Below are 18,719 nucleotides of genomic sequence, written 5' to 3' on the forward strand. Positions count from 1 at the left end.
TTTCTTTCTTTCTTTCTTTCTTTCTTTCTTTCTTTCTTTCTTTCTTTCTTTCTTTCTTTCTTTCTTTCTTTCTTTCTTTCTTTCTTTCTTTCTTTCCTTCTATCTCAGAAGCAATACTAAGTATCAGTTCCAAGGCAGAAGAGCAGAAAGGGCTAGGCAAGGGGAGTGACTTGCCCAAGGTCACACAACTAGGAAGTATCTGAGCTCAAATTTGAACCCAGGATCTCCCATCTCTAGACCTGGCTCTCAACCCATTGAGCCACCCAGCTGCCTCAGAAAATCTACATCTTTATCAGAGACTCTAATGAAGAAGGAGAGAGGGGCGGCAGGGACAGGGGAATAATGTTAACTGATTCTGAGATGTGGAAAAAAGGCCATTTACAATAATTGGGTTTCATTTTCTCACTAAGGTCCTGAGAATCCTGTGGGAGGACAGGAATGAGAGGTTTGAGAAAGAAAAGAGAAAAAGAGCAGTTAGGTGGCTCAGTGGATTGAGAGCTAGGCTTGGAGTCAAGAGGAGCTGGATTCTAATCTGGTCTGACTCCTCCTAGCTGTGTGACCCTGGGCAAGTCACTTAACCCCCATTGCCTAGCCCTTGCCCTTGTCTTTGAGTTGTCACTAAGACAGAAAGGAGAGGTTAAAAAGGAGAAGAGAAGGTTTGGAAGCCCGTGGAGGGGCAGGAGAGACGGCGCCCGAGGGCTGCCTTGCTGTGTGAAGGCCCACGAGTGGGGAGAGTTTGTTCAGTTCCATAATTTTCTCTGGCTCTTCCAGCATGGCGGGAGCAGGAGTGGAGGAAGCCAGCGGTGAGAGCAATCCAGCCTTGAGGTGTGGCAAAGTAGGAGGGCTAAAGGGACCATCCGTGAGGGTTTCTCGGATGTTGAATAACCAAGCGGCAGAGCTGAGCCTTAGAGATAATCTACGCCTCTCCCATTTTACGGATGGAGCAAACCGAGGCCCAGAGAGGGCGTGGGTTGGAAGCCAGCAGGTCTGGGGACCAGCCTCCTGGCTAAGCGAGTCCTTTCTCCCTGTCTGGGGCTCAGCCCTGCCTGCGACGTGGTGGGCTGAGCTCAGAGGGGCCGGCCGGAGCCTGGGCTCTAAGCCTGCGTCTCGTCTGTCTGCTCCAGGAACAGTTTCAGCTGTATTGTACCATGAACTCTACCTTCGAACTGTGCAAGATCTGTGCCGAGCGAGACAAGGACACACGCCTGAAGCCCTGCGGCCACCTCCTGTGCCACCCCTGCCTGGAGGGCTGGCAGGTACGCCGGGCTCACCCCCGGGGAGGGCCTGGCCCCGGGCGCCGCATCTCTGGCTGCTCCTCCCGCGCCTCTGCCGTGCTCTCTCCCCGTCCCTCCATCTCGCTCTTTCCAGCCCTCTCTCCATCAGTGTCTGGCCAGGGCTTTCTTGCTGTGTGTCCTGCTCTATCTCTCCCTCCATCGCTCCTCCCCAACTCCTTTTCCCCACTTGGTTGCACCCTGGGGCAATCGCTTGTGGCTGTCACTTCAGTGTGACCGGCTGCCATTTCCTCCTCCAGCTCACTGATTTTTACAGATGAGGAAACTGAGGCAAACAAGGGTAAGGGATTTGCCCAGGGTCAGCCGGCTAGGGTCTGAGGCCAGATTTGAATTCAAGTCTCTCTGACTCCAGGCCTGGCACTCTCACCGTGCCACCTCACTGTTTATCAGTCATTTAGTCAGTCAGTACTATGGACCAGGCATTATTCTAAGTGCTCACAGCTAGAGGCTGAGCAAGGAGTTAGGAGAAAGGCATGCAGTGGTAGAGTGGATAGAGGGCCAGGCTTGGAGTCTGGAGGATCTGAGTTCAAATCTGACTTCAGACACTGCCTCGTTGTGTGACCCTGGGCAAGTCACTTAACCCCAATTTCCCAGCCCTTATTAGTCTTCTGCCTTGGAACCAATAAACAGTATTGACTCTAAGCCAGAAGAGAAGGTACAGGTTTTAAAAAAGAAGAAAAGCCGGCCACCCTGACTTTGCCTCGTCCAACTCCCAGAAGTCCCCAGGCAGCACCTGCCCATTCTGCAGATGTGTGATTGAGGGCTGGGAGCCTGTGACCATCCAGCCTTTCCCTCAGGACTCACGAGATCAGGAGGACAAGGAGGCCTCAGCTAAGGTGAGAGCTGGACTGAGGAGTGGTGGGAAAGGGGACGAGATAAGAGGAAAGAAACAGGCGGGCGGAGACATTCAGAAAGCAGATACTGGGGAGACGGAGAAGACTAGGAGAGAGGAAAGGTTGGGGGGACGGGCCACGGGAGCAGGCTGGGAGCTGAAGGGGCAGTGAGAGAGGAAGGCAGAGTGCTCATTCCCTCCAATGTCTCCCAAGATGTGCCCCAGGAGTTCCCCTCTCATGGCTCCCCCCTTGCCCCCAAGGCCTGACCTGGCCCATAGGAGAAATCCGGACAGCAAACTGGTGAGTGACTCCACCTGCCCGCATTGCCAGCCTCCCCACACTCACCTTGGCAGTCCCTGCACCTCTTCTGTCTCCTCGAGGCCCACCACTCTCAGAGGCCATCAGATGTGGCAGGAAAGGCCCCGAGTCCTCCACCTAGCTCTGGCACTGTTCTTTCAGGCTCTCATCTCACCTTGGGGGTTTGCCCAGCATGGTCCCAACTGTAAAATAAGACTCTGCTTGATCTGTAAGGGCTCTCCCAGCTCTGACGTTCCCTATTCTAAGATGCACCTCAGCTCTGCCATACCCTGTTCTGAGCTCCCTCCTAGCTCTGCCATCCCCTCTTCTAACATTCTCTGTTCTAGCACTTTCTGTTCTAAGCTCCTTCTCAGCTCTGGCATCTCCTGTTCTAATATCCCTGTTCTAGCATTTTCTGTTCTAAGCTCCCTCTCAACTCTGACATCTCCTGTTCTAACATTCCCTGTTCTAAGCTCCCTCCCAGCTCTGCCATCCCCTGTTCTAACATTTCCTATTCTAAGCTTCCGCCCAGCTCTGCCATCCCCTGTTCTACCACTTTCTGTTCTAAGCTCCCTCTCAACTCTGGCATCTCCTGTCCTAGCATTCTCTATTCTAAGAGCTCTCCCAGCTCTGCCATCCCCTGTTCTAAAACATACCTGTTCTAACATTCCCTTTTCTAAGCTCTGTCTCAACTCTGACATCTTCTGTTCTAATATATGCCCTGTTCTAAGCTTCCTCTCAGCTCTGCCATCCCCTGTTCTATCATTCTCTGTTCTAGAACTTTCTGTTCTAAGCTCTTTCTCAGCTCTTGCATCTCCTGTTCTAACATCCCTGTTCTAAGCTCCCTCTCAACTCTGACATCTCCTGTTCTAACATTCTCTGTTCTAGCATTTTCTGTTCTAAGCTCCTTCCCAGCTCTGCCATCCCCTGTTCTAACATTTCCTGTTCTAGCATTTTCTGTTCTAAGCTCCCTCTCAACTCTGGCATCTCCTGTCCTAACATTCTCTATTCTAAGGGCTCTCCCAGCTCTGCCATCCCCTGTTCTAACATTCCCTTTTCTAAGCTCTGTCTCAACTCTGACATCTCCTGTTCTAGCATTTTCTCTTCTAAGCTCCCTCTCAACTCTGACATCTCCTGTTCTAACATTTCCCATTCTAAGCTTCCGCCCAGCTCTGCCATCCCCTGTTCTACCACTTTCTGTTCTAAGCTCCCTCTCAACTCTGGCATCTCCTGTCCTAGCATTCTCTATTCTAAGAGCTCTCCCAGCTCTGCCATCCCCTGTTCTAACATTCCCTTTTCTAAGCTCTGTCTCAACTCTGACATCTTCTGTTCTAATATGCCCTGTTCTAAGCTTCCTCTCAGCTCTGCCATCCCCTGTTCTAACATTCTCTGTTCTAGAACTTTCTGTTCTAAGCTCTTTCTCAGCTCTTGCATCTCCTGTTCTAACATCCCTGTTCTAAACTCCCTCTCAACTCTGACATCTCCTGTTCTAACATTCCCTGTTCTAGCATTTTCTGTTCTAAGCTCCCTCTCAACTCTGGCATCTCCTGTTCTAACATTCTCTATTCTAAGGGCTCTCCCAGCTCTACCATCCCCTGTTCTAACATTCCCTTTTCTAAGCTCTGTCTCAACTCTGACATCTCCTGTTCTAATGTGCCCTGTTCTAAGCTCCCTCCCATCTCTGCCATCCCCTGTTCTAACATTCTCTGTTCTAGCATTTTCTGTTCTAAGCTCCCTCTCAACTCTGACATCTCCTGTTCTAACATTCCCTGTTCTAAGCTCCCTCCCATCTCTGCCATCCCCTGTTCTAACATTCCCTGTTCTAGCATTTTCTGTTCTAAGCTCCCTCTCAACTCTGACATCTCCTGTCCTAACATTCTCTATTCTAAGGGCTCTCCCATCTCTGTCATCCCCTGTTCTAAAACATACCTGTTCTAACATTCCCTTTTCTAAGCTCTGTCTCAACTCTGACATCTCCTATTCTAATATGCCTTGTTCTAAGCTCCCTCCCATCTCTGCCATCCCCTGTCCTAACATTCTCAATTCTAAGGGCTCTCCCAGCTCTGCCATTCCCTGTTCTAAACTCCCTCCCGGGCTACTATTTCCCATTCTAATATTCCCTGTTCTAAGCTTTGTCTCAACTCCGACACCTCCTGTTCTAACACTCCTTCTCAGCTCTGCCATTCCCTGTTCTAACATTCTCTATGCTAAAGACTCTGCCAGCTCTGCCATCCTCTGTTCTAAGCTCCCTCCCAGCTCTGCCATCCTCTAATTCTGAGAGACCAATATTGTCAGCTCGAGTAGGCCATGCGACACACCCAGGCTTTCCGTGCCCGCCATGGCCCCTTTTGTGGGCCGGCACCACCACTGATGGTGGCTGAAGGGATTGTGGGACTGCACGGCTGTTTACAGAGATGCCGATGCTCTCACTCTCTCCTTGGTCATGGTTCCTCCCCCAAACCCTTTCCTGAGCTCCTGAGGGAGCTCGGGCTCCCAGCCTCCCTTCCATTTGCTGCTTGGACCTGGCTCCATATTTGGCTGGAGCTGACAGGGTGTCCTTCCCCCCTTCCTGCCGGCCAGCCCTCTGTTTGCCCAGGCGAGGCTGTGTTCTCTTGCTTCCTGAGCTCTTGTTTGTTTGAAGAGTGGCCAGCTATTGATTTCAAGGATTTGACTTCTCTGTGTACCCAAGTGCCCTCCCCCTGCCAACCCCCCCAACACACACACACACACACACACACACACACACACACTTGCTCCTTGCCCACTTAACTGAAATGCAGGTGGGGACACTCAACACCAGAAGGGCTCTTAGAGTTCATAGAAACCAACCCCCACATGGGAAAGAGAAGAGGCGGGCTGAGAGCTATTTATATTTACCCTGGGATATCAGAGCCGAGAGGGCTTTTAGAACAGAAAAGAGCAGAGCTAGAATGGTCCTCCGAACAGAGGCCGTTGGGGTCGGAAGGACCCCTAGACCAGGGAACAGCAGAATCGAGTGGGATTTTAGAACCTAGAATGTCCGAGTTGAGAGAGATCTTTAAAGACGGGATATTCATTCTAGAATGACCTTAAAACACATTACTTAGAATATCAGAAGAGTGACCTTAGAACAGAGAAAGTCAGAGCTGATGACAGAGAACCTTATTTAGGGTCCCTTCTAAGCTACTTATCAAATTTGTCCTCCCATGGGGGGGGGGGTAACTTCTAGCCACAGTTTAAGGTATTATGTGGATCCAAGCTCCTAAAATGAAGGCTCAGAAGCCCCCACTGGTGTGTGGCTCTTCTTTAAGTCAGTCCTTAACAAATTAATTGAGTCACACTTGTAAAGTATATATATACATAGGTGAGACATGTTCAGCCCAGCACTGCTTGACCCGATAGCCTTTCTCTTCATTTGGTATCCTCATGTTATTCCCCTTGGGTGCAGAATCCCTGCTAGGCAGGTCACTCAACTGGTTTCCCTGGCCTTGCTACTCTCCAGAGCATGACTGCCAATTGCCGGGATTAATTCTTTCTCTAATCCATAACTGATTCCCTTTTTTCCCGTCTCAGTCTCAAAGCTGCCTACTCTCACTCTTTGAGGTAAAGTATTGACTCCTGGGCTACAAAGAATCACAGTAGATTGAGGGAAAAGTCAGTCAATCCATCAGTCGATTAACATTTATTATGTTCCAGGAATTGGGCACTAGGGGTACAAATAAGATGAAAGACAGTCCCTGCCTTCAAGGAGTTTACAATCTAATGAGCACGACTTTACCCAGGAAAAAAAGAAAAGGGAAAGGAGGGACATATCCCCTATTCCCCCAGAGGGAAGGAATAGTATCCCCTCTCAATGGCTGGATTTTTCTGCCATAGCTGGCTCTCTTCTCTACTGCCAAAGGCCAATCTGCTTGCTTCCCTGCCTCCAGAGTTAACAGGCTTGCTTTTTAAGTCTGCCATGGGAAAGCTGTCCTCTAATTCCATCAAAGAGAATTTCTACCCCTTGATAAAGAAGTAACAGAGTGAAAACTCTCCTTTGCCCTTATTTTAAGCCATTGACACCTCCTTGTCCTCTTCACTTGCCCCTGAAATTTGGGGATTTCTTCATCTGGCCAGAAAGGAACATATATTTAGAGCTGGAAGACATCCGAGAAACCATATAGTGCAATCTCTTCATTTAGAGTTTAAAGAACTTAAATGACTTATTTACCATACAGGTAATAAATGTCAGAGGTGGGCTTTGAACCCATCTTTCTACCTCAGAACCAATGCTCATAGAATTGTACCAGGGAAAACCAATTAAGCAGGAGGCTCTTGATCAGCAATACTCACCCCTCACTCCCACCACACATACACACAAGCAAGAGATATCCATGTTAGAAGAAGATCCACTGAAAAACCTAGGTCTATTTAGGCTGGAGAAGATGAAACAAAGGGACGTGATGGCTGCCTTGCCAGGTGACCATAGCTAGGGAGTGTCTGAGGCCACATCTGCCCTCAGGTCTTCCTGACTCCAACCCCAGAGCTCTAGCCACTGAACCATCTGGCTGCCTCAGATATGAGGTTCAGCAGGAGAGATGAGGAGGGCTGATTGGATCAGGAAAGGTCAATCTAGGACACTGATCCAGAAAATCAGAGATGGAAGAGCCTTTACAAACCAGTAAGGCTAATTCCCTCCTTTTGATAGAAGAAAAGACTGAGGTTCCAAGAAGTTATTTACCTCCAGTTGTAGAGCCCATTTGTGATCTCTGACCACTAGCCCAGGGCTCTTTCCTGTTCTCTATATCACAGAGGGCTCTCTACTATACGTCCAAAGGGAAGAAGAGCCCCTCAGAGTTCTGGGGCTGAGAGGGGAGTGCCCTGGAATCAGGGTCCACCTTTGCTCCTGCTTTCCTATCTCCAATTGGGCAAGTCATTGCCATTTTGGGAACTTTGATTTCCTCATCTGGAAGATGAAGGAATTAAAGAGAATCCCTTCTGGCCCTGACTCATGTTCCCCGGTTCTGCCATTTGCTTCTTCCCAGGCCCCAGGCTCCTCTTCCTCTTTCTTGCACCTGCCAAGGCTCCAGCCCCAATTTGTCATCCCTCGGATTGGTTCCTTTGTCACTGTGCCCTGGGACTCAGCTCCGTCCTCAGCTCAAACTGGGAGCAGCTGGGTGAGTGAGGGGCACTGGAGTCAGTTCTGAAAAGGGATCCAAGCGTTTGGGGGAAGGAACTGCCTACTAGGACCCGAAGGAGGTTCCTCGGTGGGCCTCAGATGTCTGGGTCCCTGGAGGAAAGTGGATCCTACCTGGGAAGGGTTTCTTGGGTGACTTGCTTGGGCAGGAGGTTCTCCTGCATCTGGCTGGGGTGGGGTACAGGAACCCCTGGAAGATGAAGGAAAGAAATTGATATAATCTGTCTCTAACAGAATAGCTCCTGAACTGATTAACAGCCAATCCTGAAGGACCCAGGAAGCCCAGGTAAGGCCCGTCCCCTCCAAGTGCTCCTTCCCTTCTTCCCTTCCAGGCAGCCGCCCCTGACCAACCTCCTCCTTCTCTTCCACAGGCCCCCACCAGAGCCAGAAATCCAGAAAATTCAGAACCGAAATAGCCTCATCCGGGAAGGGAGAGACTTGGACCGGAATGATCTCCAAATCCCTACAGGCTCTGAAAATCAATGAGCTTGGGCCCAGAAACCAGAGCCCAGGCATGATTCAGAGTTCAGAACCCAACTGAAATCCGAGAGGAAAACATCTCCAGGGCCAATCAATACACAATGACTAGAGAAATTCCAAAGCTCCAAACGTGGCCCAGGCCTAAGTCAGAGCCCAGAACCTCGCCACAACCAAGAGCCCAGGGGGAACCTAGAGCCCAGACAGAAACCAAAGCCCAGAGAAAAGCCAGAGGCCCGGAGACTAGAGCCCAGGCCCAGAGAGCAGGCAGAATTCCATTCCATAAAACCTAGAACAGAGAACCCAGGTAGAATTCACGCAGAACTCAAAAAAGCGCAGGAGAGAGAGCTCAGAGCCCAGAGCCCAGAACCCAGAGTCCAAAGGGAACTCAAAACCCAGTTGACCTAGAACAGAGTGCAGAGACCAAACAGACCAGAAATCAGAACTTGGACTTGTCCTTGGAAAGTCCTTGACCAGAGTGCGCAAGTCTGTGAGAAGAGAATGCCAGTGAGTGGGTATATGGATAAAGAACGCTGAGATCTTTTGAAAGCTCTCTAAGTGTCTGCCATTATTGTTGTTGGAGCTGAGGGGAGCCCAGCCCCCCCAAGAGCCGTGGCCAGCAGAAGAGGTCCCCCGAGTAGCCACCAGGGGTCAGATGGACACTTGGAAGGAGGCCTCCAGAGCCCCAGCCTCCCCATCCACCCAAAGGCCGGGACCCAGAATTCCCAGCACAGCCTGTCTCAGCAAGAGGACCCCTTACGCCAGCTAGCTAGGAGGGAAGTGGGGGCCCGGGGCAGAAGCGACTTACCCTCCAAGGGCCTTCCTGGTGCCAAGGCCCTCTCCAGGATGCCCCAAGAAGGAGCACCTGGCTCTCCCCAGCAGAGAGCTGAGCCGCTAATCCAGACCAGTAAGGGCCGGCCCCTTGGCCTTCCCACCTGCTCCAGACCCAGCATGCCCCAAAATGCACCCCCTCCTTCCCCTTCCTTAGCTGGCCCTCCCCCTGGGGAGGGCAGGGCCACCGGGAGGAATGAGGGGGAGGGGCAAATTCCTCAGATTCCTGGGAAGGGGGAGGGAGGCAGGCTGGAGCTACCTACCCCCTTAGGAGAGCCTGGCCAGACTGGGAGAACCAGGCCCAGGCCACTGGTCAGACTGGGAGAACCCAGCCCAGGTCACTGGTCAGAGTAGGAGAACCCAGCCCAGGTCACTGGTCAGACTGGGAGAACCCAGCCCAGATCACTGGTCAGACTGACAGCAACCAGTCAGGCTGGGAGAACCCAGCCCAGGCCACTGGTCAGACTGGGAGAACCCAGCCCAGGCCACTGGTCAGACTGGGAGAACCCAGCCCAGATCACTGGTCAGACTGGGAGAACCCAGCCCAGGTCACTGGTCAGACTGGGAGAACCCAGCCCAGATCACTGGTCAGACTGGGAGAACCCAGCCCAGGTCACTGGTCAGACTGGGAAAACCCAGCCCAGGCCTCTGGTCAGACTGACAGCAACCAGTCAGGCTGGGAGAACCCAGCCCAGATCACTGGTCAGCCTGGGAGAACCCAGCCCAGATCACTGGTCAGACTGACAGCAACCAGTCAGGCTGGGAGAACCCAGCCCAGATCACTGGTCAGACTGGGAGAACCCAGCCCAGATCACTGGTCAGACTGACAGCAACCAGTCAGGCTGGGAGAACCCAGCCCAGGCCTCTGGTCAGAGTGGGAGAACCCAGCCCAGGCCACTGGTCAGAGTGGGAGAACCCAGCCCAGGTCACTGGTCAGGCTGGGAGAACCCAGCCCAGGCCACTGGTCAGACTAACAGCAACCAGTCAGACTGGGAGAGCCCCTCGTAGGCCACTGGTCAGACTGGATGACTGGACAGAATAGGGGGAACCAGTGAGCCGGAGAAGCCATACTGGGCACCCAGGTCACTGGACAGCCCCCGGGCCAACTAGCCAGAATGGAAGAGCCCATCTTGAAGGGTCACTGGTCAGAGGGGGGCAACCAGGCACACAGGGAGAGCCCAGCTCAAGGCGCTGGTCAGACTGGGAAAGCCGGGCCCAGCCCAAGGCAGGTCACTGGCCAGCCAAAGTGACCAGTGGGTCTGGGTCCCCTCAGGCCACGGTGGGAGCAGGAACGAGATCGAGGCTGCCTGCGGGCGGGCGGCGGTGGGAGGTCCTGGCTACGAGCCCGGGTGAGTGGGGGGGCCTCTGGGGGCCCCGAGGGAAGGGGGGCAGGCTAGGGGCGGGGCCTGGGGCGGGGCCTCCCGCTCAGGCTCTCGCCGCTCAGTCCGTACCCAGCGAGAGAGAGACGGAGAGTCGGAGGAGCCCGCGGTGCCTCGGCCCAGCCGCCGCCTCTCTTGCAGCCCGCGGCATCATGGAGCCCCCGGGCTCGGGCTGGGCCTCGCGCCTCCTGCTCGGGGCGCTGCTGCTGCCGCTGCTGCTCGGGGGAGCCCCAGGTAGGGACGCAGTGCAGGGGGCGTGGGGCGCGATCGGCGCGGGGGAGTGCCCCGGGGAAGCTCTCGGGAGCACTTCGGGAGAACTCCCGGCCGGAGAGAGGACTGCTGGGGAGCGATCGTGGGGGCGGGCCGCGCCGGCAGGTGCCGCCTGGGGGCGGAGAGCGCTGCCTCCGGCCACCCGCACCGGGATCGGGAAAAGTTGGAGCGCCTGAGCCGGGGCCTCCGCGGGGCGGCAGGGGCAGACACCTCGCGGCCCCGGGTCCGAGAGAGGGGCTAAGATGGAGACAGCGGACTGGAAAGCGGGGCCTGAGGCAGAGAGAGAGCCGCTGGGGGCGTGGTGGAGCCCCAGCCGCGCGGGGCGGGGTGGAGGGCCAGAGACCGAGAGAGACGCGGAGGGGAAGAGACAGAGAGACGCGCGCGAGAGAGACAGCAGCCCGAGCAGCCCCGGCAGCGGCAGGGGGTGGGGGGGTAGGAGGGTAGGGGGCGGGCGAGGCAGACACCAGGCATGGCAAGACCAAGAGTCAGGTGGGGGTGCTGAGATAGAGAGATAGAGGGACACGGGAAACCCCAGAGCTGGGGACCCCAAAGACCCCCAGCCTGCTCCGATGGCCTTCCTGGGCCCCTGGCACCCTGGGCCCAGCGGCCAGCACTCACTCAGGCAGGCCCTCTGCTCCTTGCCCTGCCAGTCATCACTCAGCTACTCCTAAGCCCCTGGGGCTGGGTGGGGCCTGGCAGGGAGCTGGCGGAGGAGGACTGTTGGAGATGCCCACCCTGAGGGCCTGTGTTTCTCTCTGGGAACCTGGTCTGGCCCCTCCTCCAGACCCTGAGGAAGCATTCCGGGGAATCGTCCCTGTGCTCTCCGACTCTGAGCCCCCATCCCCTCCAGGACTCCGGCTTCTGCTCCTCAGCCGCCTCCCGTAAGGGCAGGGAGCCAGGCACTCTCATCCCCTCTAGGACTGGGCACCTGAGCCCCGCCGTGCCCCCATCCCTCAGGGGACTAGACATCTGGGCCCTGCGGTGTCCCCCCAGCCCTGTCAGGACCTCCTTTTCCTTTCTCATGACTCATCCCTCCCAGAGGGGTGAAAAAAGAGGATTTTGGGGGGGGGAGGAAGGGGCTGTGCCTGGCTGAGGCAGGTCTGGGCCGGCCCCACCCCTCCTACATTCCTGAAACCTGCCCAGCCCTGTCCCCCCCTCATCTACCTCCTCCTCCCTGCTCCCAGGAGGCCAGGAATGGGGGGCTGCCTGCTATCTCCTCAGGGACCCCAGGACCCCACAGAGACGTAGAGAGATCTGAGAGACAGAGATAGCGGAGTCTAAGAGGTCCATCAGACCCAGAGAACAAGAAACCTAGTGTGAGACACACCCAGAGCCTGAAGGACACCAGGCCCAAACCCCAATAGCCAGAGATACAAAGAGATCAAAAGAGAAGGAGAGACCTATAAATGGGAAAGGAGTGTCTCCCCTCCCCTTCTCTCCCCCGGCCTTAACTCTGCTCCTCCCTTTAGCTTGTGAGGGATGGAGACCTGATGGAGACCTGATGGGGAGCTCATTCCCCTTAAGCACCAGAGGCAGGGGTGGGAGTTCTGGATACCTGGGTTCCTGAGAGGGAAGGCGCTGAAGGCTAAGGAGACGTGGGACCCTGACTGGTGGAGAGAGTCCGGGATGTGCTCTGCAGATCTGTCGCCCTCCCCGCCAGGTGCCCAGGCTGCGCTTCGGGTATCAGCCCCCCACTTGGTGGAAGCCATGAAAGGGGAGCCAGTGACCCTGAACTGTTCCCTCTCCGGCTTGGGAAGCAAAGAAAGAGTGGTGCTGGAGTGGTTTAATGTAAGTGGCCCGCGTGGAGGGCGGAAAGGAGGGAAAGAGACACACTGAGATGGAGAGAGAAGCCAGGAAAGGGGAAGGTGGGACGTGATCAAGAGACCGAATCAGAGGCAGATGAGACGAGGTGGGGGGGGGGGGGAGAAGGAGGGAGAAATCGAGAGACAACAATCTAGACTCCCAGAAGGCTGGGGGAAGGCAGAAAACAAGGGGGACAAGCCAAGGAAGAGGGAGGCAGAGAAAGAGACGAAAGCAGGTGGAGAATGGCCGAGGCAAGCATGGAAGCGAGCTAGACGTCACCGTGGAGAGAGAAAGATGGAGGCTTGGGGGCTTGTTGTCAGTTCTGAAGGGTGCTCCGGTTACCCCAAAGCCTGCTTTCCTGGCGTCCCCTCCCTCCAGATAAGCCGCTCAGGACTGGCCACCTCACTGGCCCTGGCTGAGGGACGAATGGGATCTCTGAAGAAGACTGAGGACACCGGACCAGGCCGAAGCACTCGCTTTCAACTGCTTCCCAACGGGAACCTTCGACTGGCCTCTGCTGAGGCGGGCGATGAGCAGGACTATATGTGCAGATTCAGTGCTGGGGCAGCAGACAGGGTAGAGGCCACCACCCGACTCCGAGTCTTTGGTCAGTCCCTGAAGGCTTCCTGGAAGAGAGGGAAGGGGGGGGGGGGGGTGGCTGACTAGGGACCAGCATAGAATACTAGGAGAGATGGGCAGAGAGAGAGAGAGAGACAGAGACACAGAGACAGAGAGAAGAGAGAGAGGGAGAGGGGGAGAGAGGGGAAGAGGGGGAGAGAGATGGGAGAGAGAGAGAGAGAGAAGAGAGACAAAGAGAGAGAGGAAGAGAAAGAGGGAGAGAGGGGAAGAGGGGGAGAGAGATGGGAGAAGAGAGAGAGAAGAGGCAGCTGAGAGAATAAAAGGAGGGGAGGAAAGACAAAGGCAGATGGGAAGAGAGAGATGAGCTCTGTTCTAAGGGGGATGAGGGAGGCATAGTGCTAAGGGGATGGTGGTTAGAAGGGAGCATTTCCCACTGATGGGACCCCTCCTCTCTGTCCATTGCAGTGGCCCCCAAGCCCCCTGAGGTCATACCCAACAAGGGAACAATTTCAGTGATTGACGCCATAGCCCAAGAGGTAGGGAAGCCCTGCTGGAGGGCTGAAACTCCTGGGGCCCTGAGGGAGAAGGGCTCCTGGGTCTCAGGAAGGGGATACCTGGGGCTCTGATGGGACAGAAGCAGGGGGCGTCCAGACACTCAGGTCTCCCGAAGCTGACGCCCAGCCTCCTCCCCCAGATAGCCACCTGTACCAGTCGAAATGCCAACCCTGCCCCCAACATCAGTTGGTACCGGAATGGGGAGGTTCTGGAGGTTCCCACAGAGCTGAACAAGGGTGAGCTTCTGGGACTCCTGGGGTGGGGATGGGGGTGCGGGTGGATAGGATGGGAGGGAGGGCCTTTTTCCAGCCCCTGATAGAATTCAGAACGAGAGCTCAGCCCAGTCATTTTAGGAGAGAGGAAACAGAGGTTCCGAGGGAACTTGGGAAAGCAGCAGAGACCCTGTGTTTGGCCCACGCTGCCAGTTGCAGGGATGCCCGGGGCCTGCCTCATAATGGGGGAAGGTCAGGCCAGGGTCTGACGGATCCCCCACGGTCTGTTGTCCCCAGAGATATATGCCGTGAGCCGCACTGTGCTAGAGGCCACCGGCCTCCACTCCCTCACCAGCATCCTCTACTTTCGGCCCAGGAAGGCCGATCGCGATGTCGCCTTTCACTGCAGGGTCAACTACCACCTACCCTACGGCCAGCGGGGCCAGCAAGAATCCCCGCCCTTCTACCTCTCACTGCACTGTGAGCACTTTGACCCCTGACCTCTGCCCCCAACCACCGACACCCAGGACAGTGGCCAACTTCTGACCCCTGACCTGACGGTGCATGACATAGTATGTGGACCTCTGACCCCCTTGCACAAGCTTGATTCCCTGACCTCTGACCCCACCTCCTAAGCCCTATTCTATGACCCCTGACCTCAGCCCACCCAACAGCCCCTTATCGGAGCGGGTAAGACTCGGGCCCTGACGCTGACCCCTTAACGAGTCCTTTCCCTACAGACCCCACGGAGAACGTGCATTTCTGGGTGGCCAGCCCAGCGGCCCCCGGAGGCTGGGTCCGAGAGGGGGACACCATCCACCTGTTTTGCCGGGGAGACGGCAACCCGACCCCCGAGTACATCTTCACCCTGAAGCAGGTGCCCCCCTTCCCCTCTACTCCTTTGGGAAAACGAATGAGCCTGGACCCTGAGCCAGATCTGCTCTGCCAGAGTAACCCATTATTCCCTGGCTCGGGGTAACCTCAGCCCTCTTCTGGGGTCCCTCCTGACTCAGCGCCCCGAGTGACGTCTTCTGCTGCCTTCCTGTTCTCGCCTCCTCTCGCCCTGGGAGAACGTGTGACCCTCCGTCCTAGAGTGACCCCCCATGCCCAGCCTCCCGCCTGAGAGAAGGGGAGGCCCTGCTGACTTGGTTCTTTTCCTCGTCTTTCCCACCGAAAGAAGGAAGAAAAATCCCTGGAGACCAACACTGACGGCAACCTGACCCTCTGGAGCGTCCACCGGAACCAGAGCGGCGTCTACCAGTGTGAGGTGGCCGACTTTGACGCGGAACCGGAGGTGGAGCTGACCCGAAAGCTGGAGCTTCACGTGGGATGTGAGCAGGAGCCAGCGGGCAAAGGGGTCTCCCGGTGGCCCGCCCCCTTCCGCCTTATCAGATCAAAGGGAGCCAGTTGGAGGGCTGACAGAGCCCTTCGAGCTCTGAGATCAGGGGGGGGCCTTGTGAACCTCGAGCACCTCCCCAGTACCCCGAGTCTGTGCCACATTGTGGGCCGGGCTCTTTGGACACGTGTTTGGTCCTGGCGACAGCCTTGGGGTTACTATCGCTACGATTATTTGGTACTAGTACCGTCCCCATTTTACAAAGAAAGAAACTGAGGCAGAGAGCTTCAGTGATTTTTCTAGGGAGAGTCACACAGCTAGTAAGTGTCTGAGGCCGTATTCAAACTCGAGTCTCCCTGACTCCCACTTCAGCGCTCTCTCTACTAGGCCACACGGCCCAACTCTTTTAGGTTGGCATTTGGGGCTCTGTGTGGTCTCGCTCATTGGACGTGTTTGGCCTTGGAGTCATGGCAGCTGTCTCTCCATCCAGTAGGAGAGCCCCAGAGAACAAAGATGTGAGCCCTTTCCTATCCCTCCCCAGCACGCTGAGGAAGGCCCTGAGGATGAAGGAAGGAGGGAGAGGAGGGGAGGAAGAGCCGCACCAACCTATCTGCCCACTTGCGCGCCCCCATCTCCTTCCCTTCCTCCTCTCTTGTCCCACCTTCCAGACCTGGACCCCCTGCAGCTGAGTCCTGGGGAGAACGTGACAGTGCCTTTGGGGGATACCATTTTGCTGGGCTGCTCGGCCTCTGGGGACCCAACCCCCAAACTCCTCTGGACCAAGGTGAGGCGGGAGTGCCTTTCCCCACTGGCTTCTCGGCCCTGGCCTGTGCCCTGTGAACGCTCCCCTCGCCTCTGCACCTCCTGCACTCTCTTTCTCACTCTTTGCAGGATTCTATCCCCCTGGAGCCGGGCCCCCAGCTCACTCTCACCAATGTCTCCTTTGCCTCAGCCGGTGTCTACACCTGTGAGGCCTCGGTGCCCAAGCTGCCTGGGCTCACCAGGACCCGACACCTGCAGCTGTTCGTGCAGGGTAACCCCAGAGCCTAGAGATAGGGTGGGGAGCGGGCAAGAGGGGGTGCTGGAACCAGAAGAAGGGGCCACGGGGGCCGCAGGGGCCTGCCCGCCCTGCTCACTCTTTCCTCTTTTCTCTCTCTTCCTCGGACCTCCCTTGGCCTCTCTCTTGGTCCCCTCGTGGCCTTCTCTCCTTTTCCTGGCTGTGCTTTTCTTCACTGACTCTCTCCCTGTCTCTCCACCTCTGGCGCCTTTTCTCTGGGTGTCTCCTTCCTTCTCTCTCTATTCCCGACTGTCTCTCTGCCCCATCTCTGCATTCCACCCTCCCTCTCTGTCTCTGTCTCCCTCTTTCTCTCCCTCTCCCTCTCTGCCTCTGTCTCTGTTTCCCTCTCTCTGTCTCTATCTCTGCCTGTCTCCATCTCTGTCTCTCTGTTCCTCTTTCTCTCTCTTCCTCTCCCTCTGTCTGCTTGTCTCCCTCTCTCTCTCTCTCTCTCTCTGTCTCTATGTCTGTCTCCATCTCTGTCTCTCCCTCTTTCTCTCTCTCCCTCCCTCCCTCTCCCTCTCCATCTCTGTCCCTTTCTTTGTTTCTGTCTCTCAACCGGACCCAGGAAAACCAGAGCTGAAACCGGAGGAGACCCAGCCTCGGGGCCGCAGTAGCTGGACCGAAGGGGATGAAGTGACCCTCACCTGCTCTGCCCGGGGACACCCAAAGCCAAAGCTGAGCTGGAGTCTCCCAGGGGACACAGTAAGAGGCCCCCCCGACTGACTTCATCCCTGGCATCCTGGGCGTGGGGACCCCAGCGTCTAGGGGCTACCCCTGAGGAGGCCGGTGTCTGCAAGGGTAGCCCTGAGCCCTCAGGGATCCAGACGTCCGGGTCCCCACCCTCCTGTTTGACCCGTGCCCTCTAAGGGACTCTGGTGTCCTGATGCCCATCTGGGGCTCAGGCACGGGGGCCCTCAGCCTCCCTCCCTGTGCCCCTCGCAGGTGAGCAGAAACATCGATGACTGGGTGCAGAGCTCGCTGAAGCTGAAGGTGACGGGCGCCGTGGCCAGGGACGGAGTCACCTGCGTGGCCGCCAACCAGCTGGGCGATGCCCAGCACATCTTCCACTTCGAGGCCGGTAAGTGGCGGGCAGAGAGGCTCCTGGGAGAGGAGCGGCGGGGCTGCCGAGCCTGGGGCTGCCCAGTGACTCCTCGTGCTCTTCCCTAGTGGCCCCGCAGGCCCCTCAGGCCGGCGTGGCCGTGATGGCGGCCGCCGTCAGCGTCGGGCTGCTGCTCCTGGTTGTGGCTGTTTTCTACTGCATGCGCCGCAAGGGCCGCTGCTGCCGGAGAAAGGAGAAGGTGCCCCCGTGAGTGTGGCCGGCCCGGCCCCCCCTTCCGCCCCTGCCCCGGAACATCCTTTATTTCTTTCTTTGAACCGCTGCCTTCCATCGCAGAATCAATACTGTCATTGGTTCCAAGGCGGCAGAGCGGGCAGGGCTGGGCAGTGGGGGGAGATGACTCGCCCAGGGCCACCCCGCCGGGAAGAGCTCCGAACCCAGGACGTGTGCCCCGTCAGCAAACACTCCTGTGCCAGGCGGGGGCACTGGGGTGGGAGCCACCGCAGGGGCGCTGACAAACAGAAACTGTAGCAGAATCAGTCCCGGCGGTTTCAGGAGTGGGAAGGAGGACGAACCACCCTCCCCGGCACAGCACGGAAGCCAGTCCCTCTTGGAGGAGGTCGTGCTTGGGCTGCGCTGGGGGGCCATGAAGAGCCAGCGCTGGGGACAGAGAGGGGAAAGCCGGGCCGGCCCAAGGCAGGGTGTGGAGAGGGCCTTTGGGATCCTGCTTCCCTCTCCGATCGCCCCTCGGGAGGGCCCCTGGCCCAGGCCCCTCGCCCCTTGACCCTCTCCTGTTCCTCTCTCGCTTGCCAGGCTGCCCCCTGAGCCCGAGCTGAGCCGTCCCGGCACCGAGCGCCCAGAGCAGACGGGCCTCCTGTCAGGAGGCGGCGGAGGAGGCGGCCGGGGAGGCCACAGCTTCGGGGACGAGGTTAGTGAGCAGGGCCTTGGCCCGGGGAGGAGGCCGGAGGAGGGCAGCGAGGGGCAGAGTGTCCTAAGCCCAGCCTCCCTGTGCCCTTCCCCAGTGCTGAGCCTCTTCGGATGTGCCCTGCCCTCGGCCCCACCTCCAGGCTTCCACCAGACGAAGAGCGCAGAGCGGGCGGCTTGCAGGTGGTGGGAGCGCCACGGGGCAGAGCCCTGGACCGGACCGGCCGCCCGCCCCTCCCCCACTTCCTTCCCCCGCCCGCCCTCCCTCCTGCGCCTTGGGATGTGGGAGAGGGCTAGGGCTGGCCGGCCCAGCGCCCTGCTTCCCAGCCCCTGAAATATCCCCTGGCTTCTGTCCTGGGCCTGGCCCTGGGAGGAGGGGGTCAGCGCGGGGAGCTATTTTTACCAGCCGCCTCCTCCTCCTGTGCAGTCTGACACTGGATCCCTGCCCGCCCCGCACCCTGCCCTCACCTTGGTCGAAAACACTGGAGAGTCAATAAAGGCCGTCCAACAGCCCACCCACCCCCAGCCTCGTTTCTGGCCCCGGGGGGCCCCTGGGAAAGAGTGGGAGCCCCCAGCGCCCCGCCTGTTCCGGACCCCACCGCCCCCCCTCCATCCCCAATCCCCGGAAACAGCTGACCAGCCGTTGGAAGGAAAGGAAGCCG

The 18,719-nt window shown here is 57.2% G+C and overlaps 3 protein-coding genes across 5 annotated transcripts in view; all 3 read left to right on the forward strand.

The window, feature by feature from the left end:
* The window catches only part of NECTIN2 (nectin cell adhesion molecule 2), a 182,918-nt gene that overhangs the window by 113,681 nt on the left and 50,518 nt on the right, over positions 1 to 18,719 (forward strand). The gene's annotated exons all lie outside the window — the stretch shown is intronic.
* Positions 205 to 8,805, forward strand: CBLC (Cbl proto-oncogene C). 3 transcript variants are annotated; one of them, XM_044667282.1, is made up of 6 exons: positions 205 to 1,256; positions 2,009 to 2,128; positions 2,339 to 2,425; positions 7,426 to 7,557; positions 7,812 to 7,863; positions 7,949 to 8,805. In XM_044667282.1, exons 1-5 carry the CDS (start codon positions 1,149 to 1,151, stop codon positions 7,821 to 7,823), a joined length of 459 nt encoding a protein of 152 aa, XP_044523217.1. In that variant the 5' UTR covers positions 205 to 1,148; the 3' UTR covers positions 7,824 to 7,863; positions 7,949 to 8,805. The 3 variants fall into 3 exon arrangements, with proteins under 3 accessions (XP_044523217.1, XP_044523218.1, XP_044523216.1); XM_044667283.1 differs by lacking the exon at positions 2,339 to 2,425 and having other exon boundaries at positions 7,949 to 8,804; XM_044667281.1 differs by lacking the exons at positions 7,426 to 7,557; positions 7,812 to 7,863; positions 7,949 to 8,805 and having other exon boundaries at positions 2,339 to 3,262.
* BCAM (basal cell adhesion molecule (Lutheran blood group)) lies at positions 10,377 to 18,576 on the forward strand. The gene is made up of 15 exons (XM_044667277.1): positions 10,377 to 10,498; positions 12,195 to 12,322; positions 12,716 to 12,944; positions 13,382 to 13,452; positions 13,611 to 13,707; positions 13,981 to 14,163; positions 14,424 to 14,560; positions 14,861 to 15,014; positions 15,688 to 15,803; positions 15,911 to 16,052; positions 16,642 to 16,778; positions 17,019 to 17,154; positions 17,244 to 17,382; positions 17,947 to 18,061; positions 18,156 to 18,576. The coding sequence occupies exons 1-15, from the start codon at positions 10,417 to 10,419 to the stop codon at positions 18,159 to 18,161; spliced, it is 1,872 nt and encodes a 623-aa protein (XP_044523212.1). The 5' UTR covers positions 10,377 to 10,416; the 3' UTR covers positions 18,162 to 18,576.

Source organism: Gracilinanus agilis, chromosome 3 (assembly GCF_016433145.1).
Source record: "Gracilinanus agilis isolate LMUSP501 chromosome 3, AgileGrace, whole genome shotgun sequence".
NCBI classification, from domain to species: domain Eukaryota; kingdom Metazoa; phylum Chordata; class Mammalia; order Didelphimorphia; family Didelphidae; genus Gracilinanus; species Gracilinanus agilis.

Bases quoted from the DNA above. Each gene is read 5' to 3' on its own strand.
- CBLC (XM_044667281.1), top strand. From the start codon at position 1,149: ATGAACTCTACCTTCGAACTGTGCAAGATCTGTGCCGAGCGAGACAAG. The intron at 1,257-2,008 runs GTACGCCGGGCT...TCCAACTCCCAG, and splicing joins CCTGCCTGGAGGGCTGGCAG to AAGTCCCCAGGCAGCACCTG. The intron at 2,129-2,338 runs GTGAGAGCTGGA...ATGTCTCCCAAG, and splicing joins ACAAGGAGGCCTCAGCTAAG to ATGTGCCCCAGGAGTTCCCC.
- BCAM (XM_044667277.1), top strand. From the start codon at position 10,417: ATGGAGCCCCCGGGCTCGGGCTGGGCCTCGCGCCTCCTGCTCGGGGCG. The intron at 10,499-12,194 runs GTAGGGACGCAG...CCTCCCCGCCAG, and splicing joins GCTGCTCGGGGGAGCCCCAG to GTGCCCAGGCTGCGCTTCGG. The intron at 14,164-14,423 runs GTGAGCACTTTG...CTTTCCCTACAG, and splicing joins CTTCTACCTCTCACTGCACT to ACCCCACGGAGAACGTGCAT.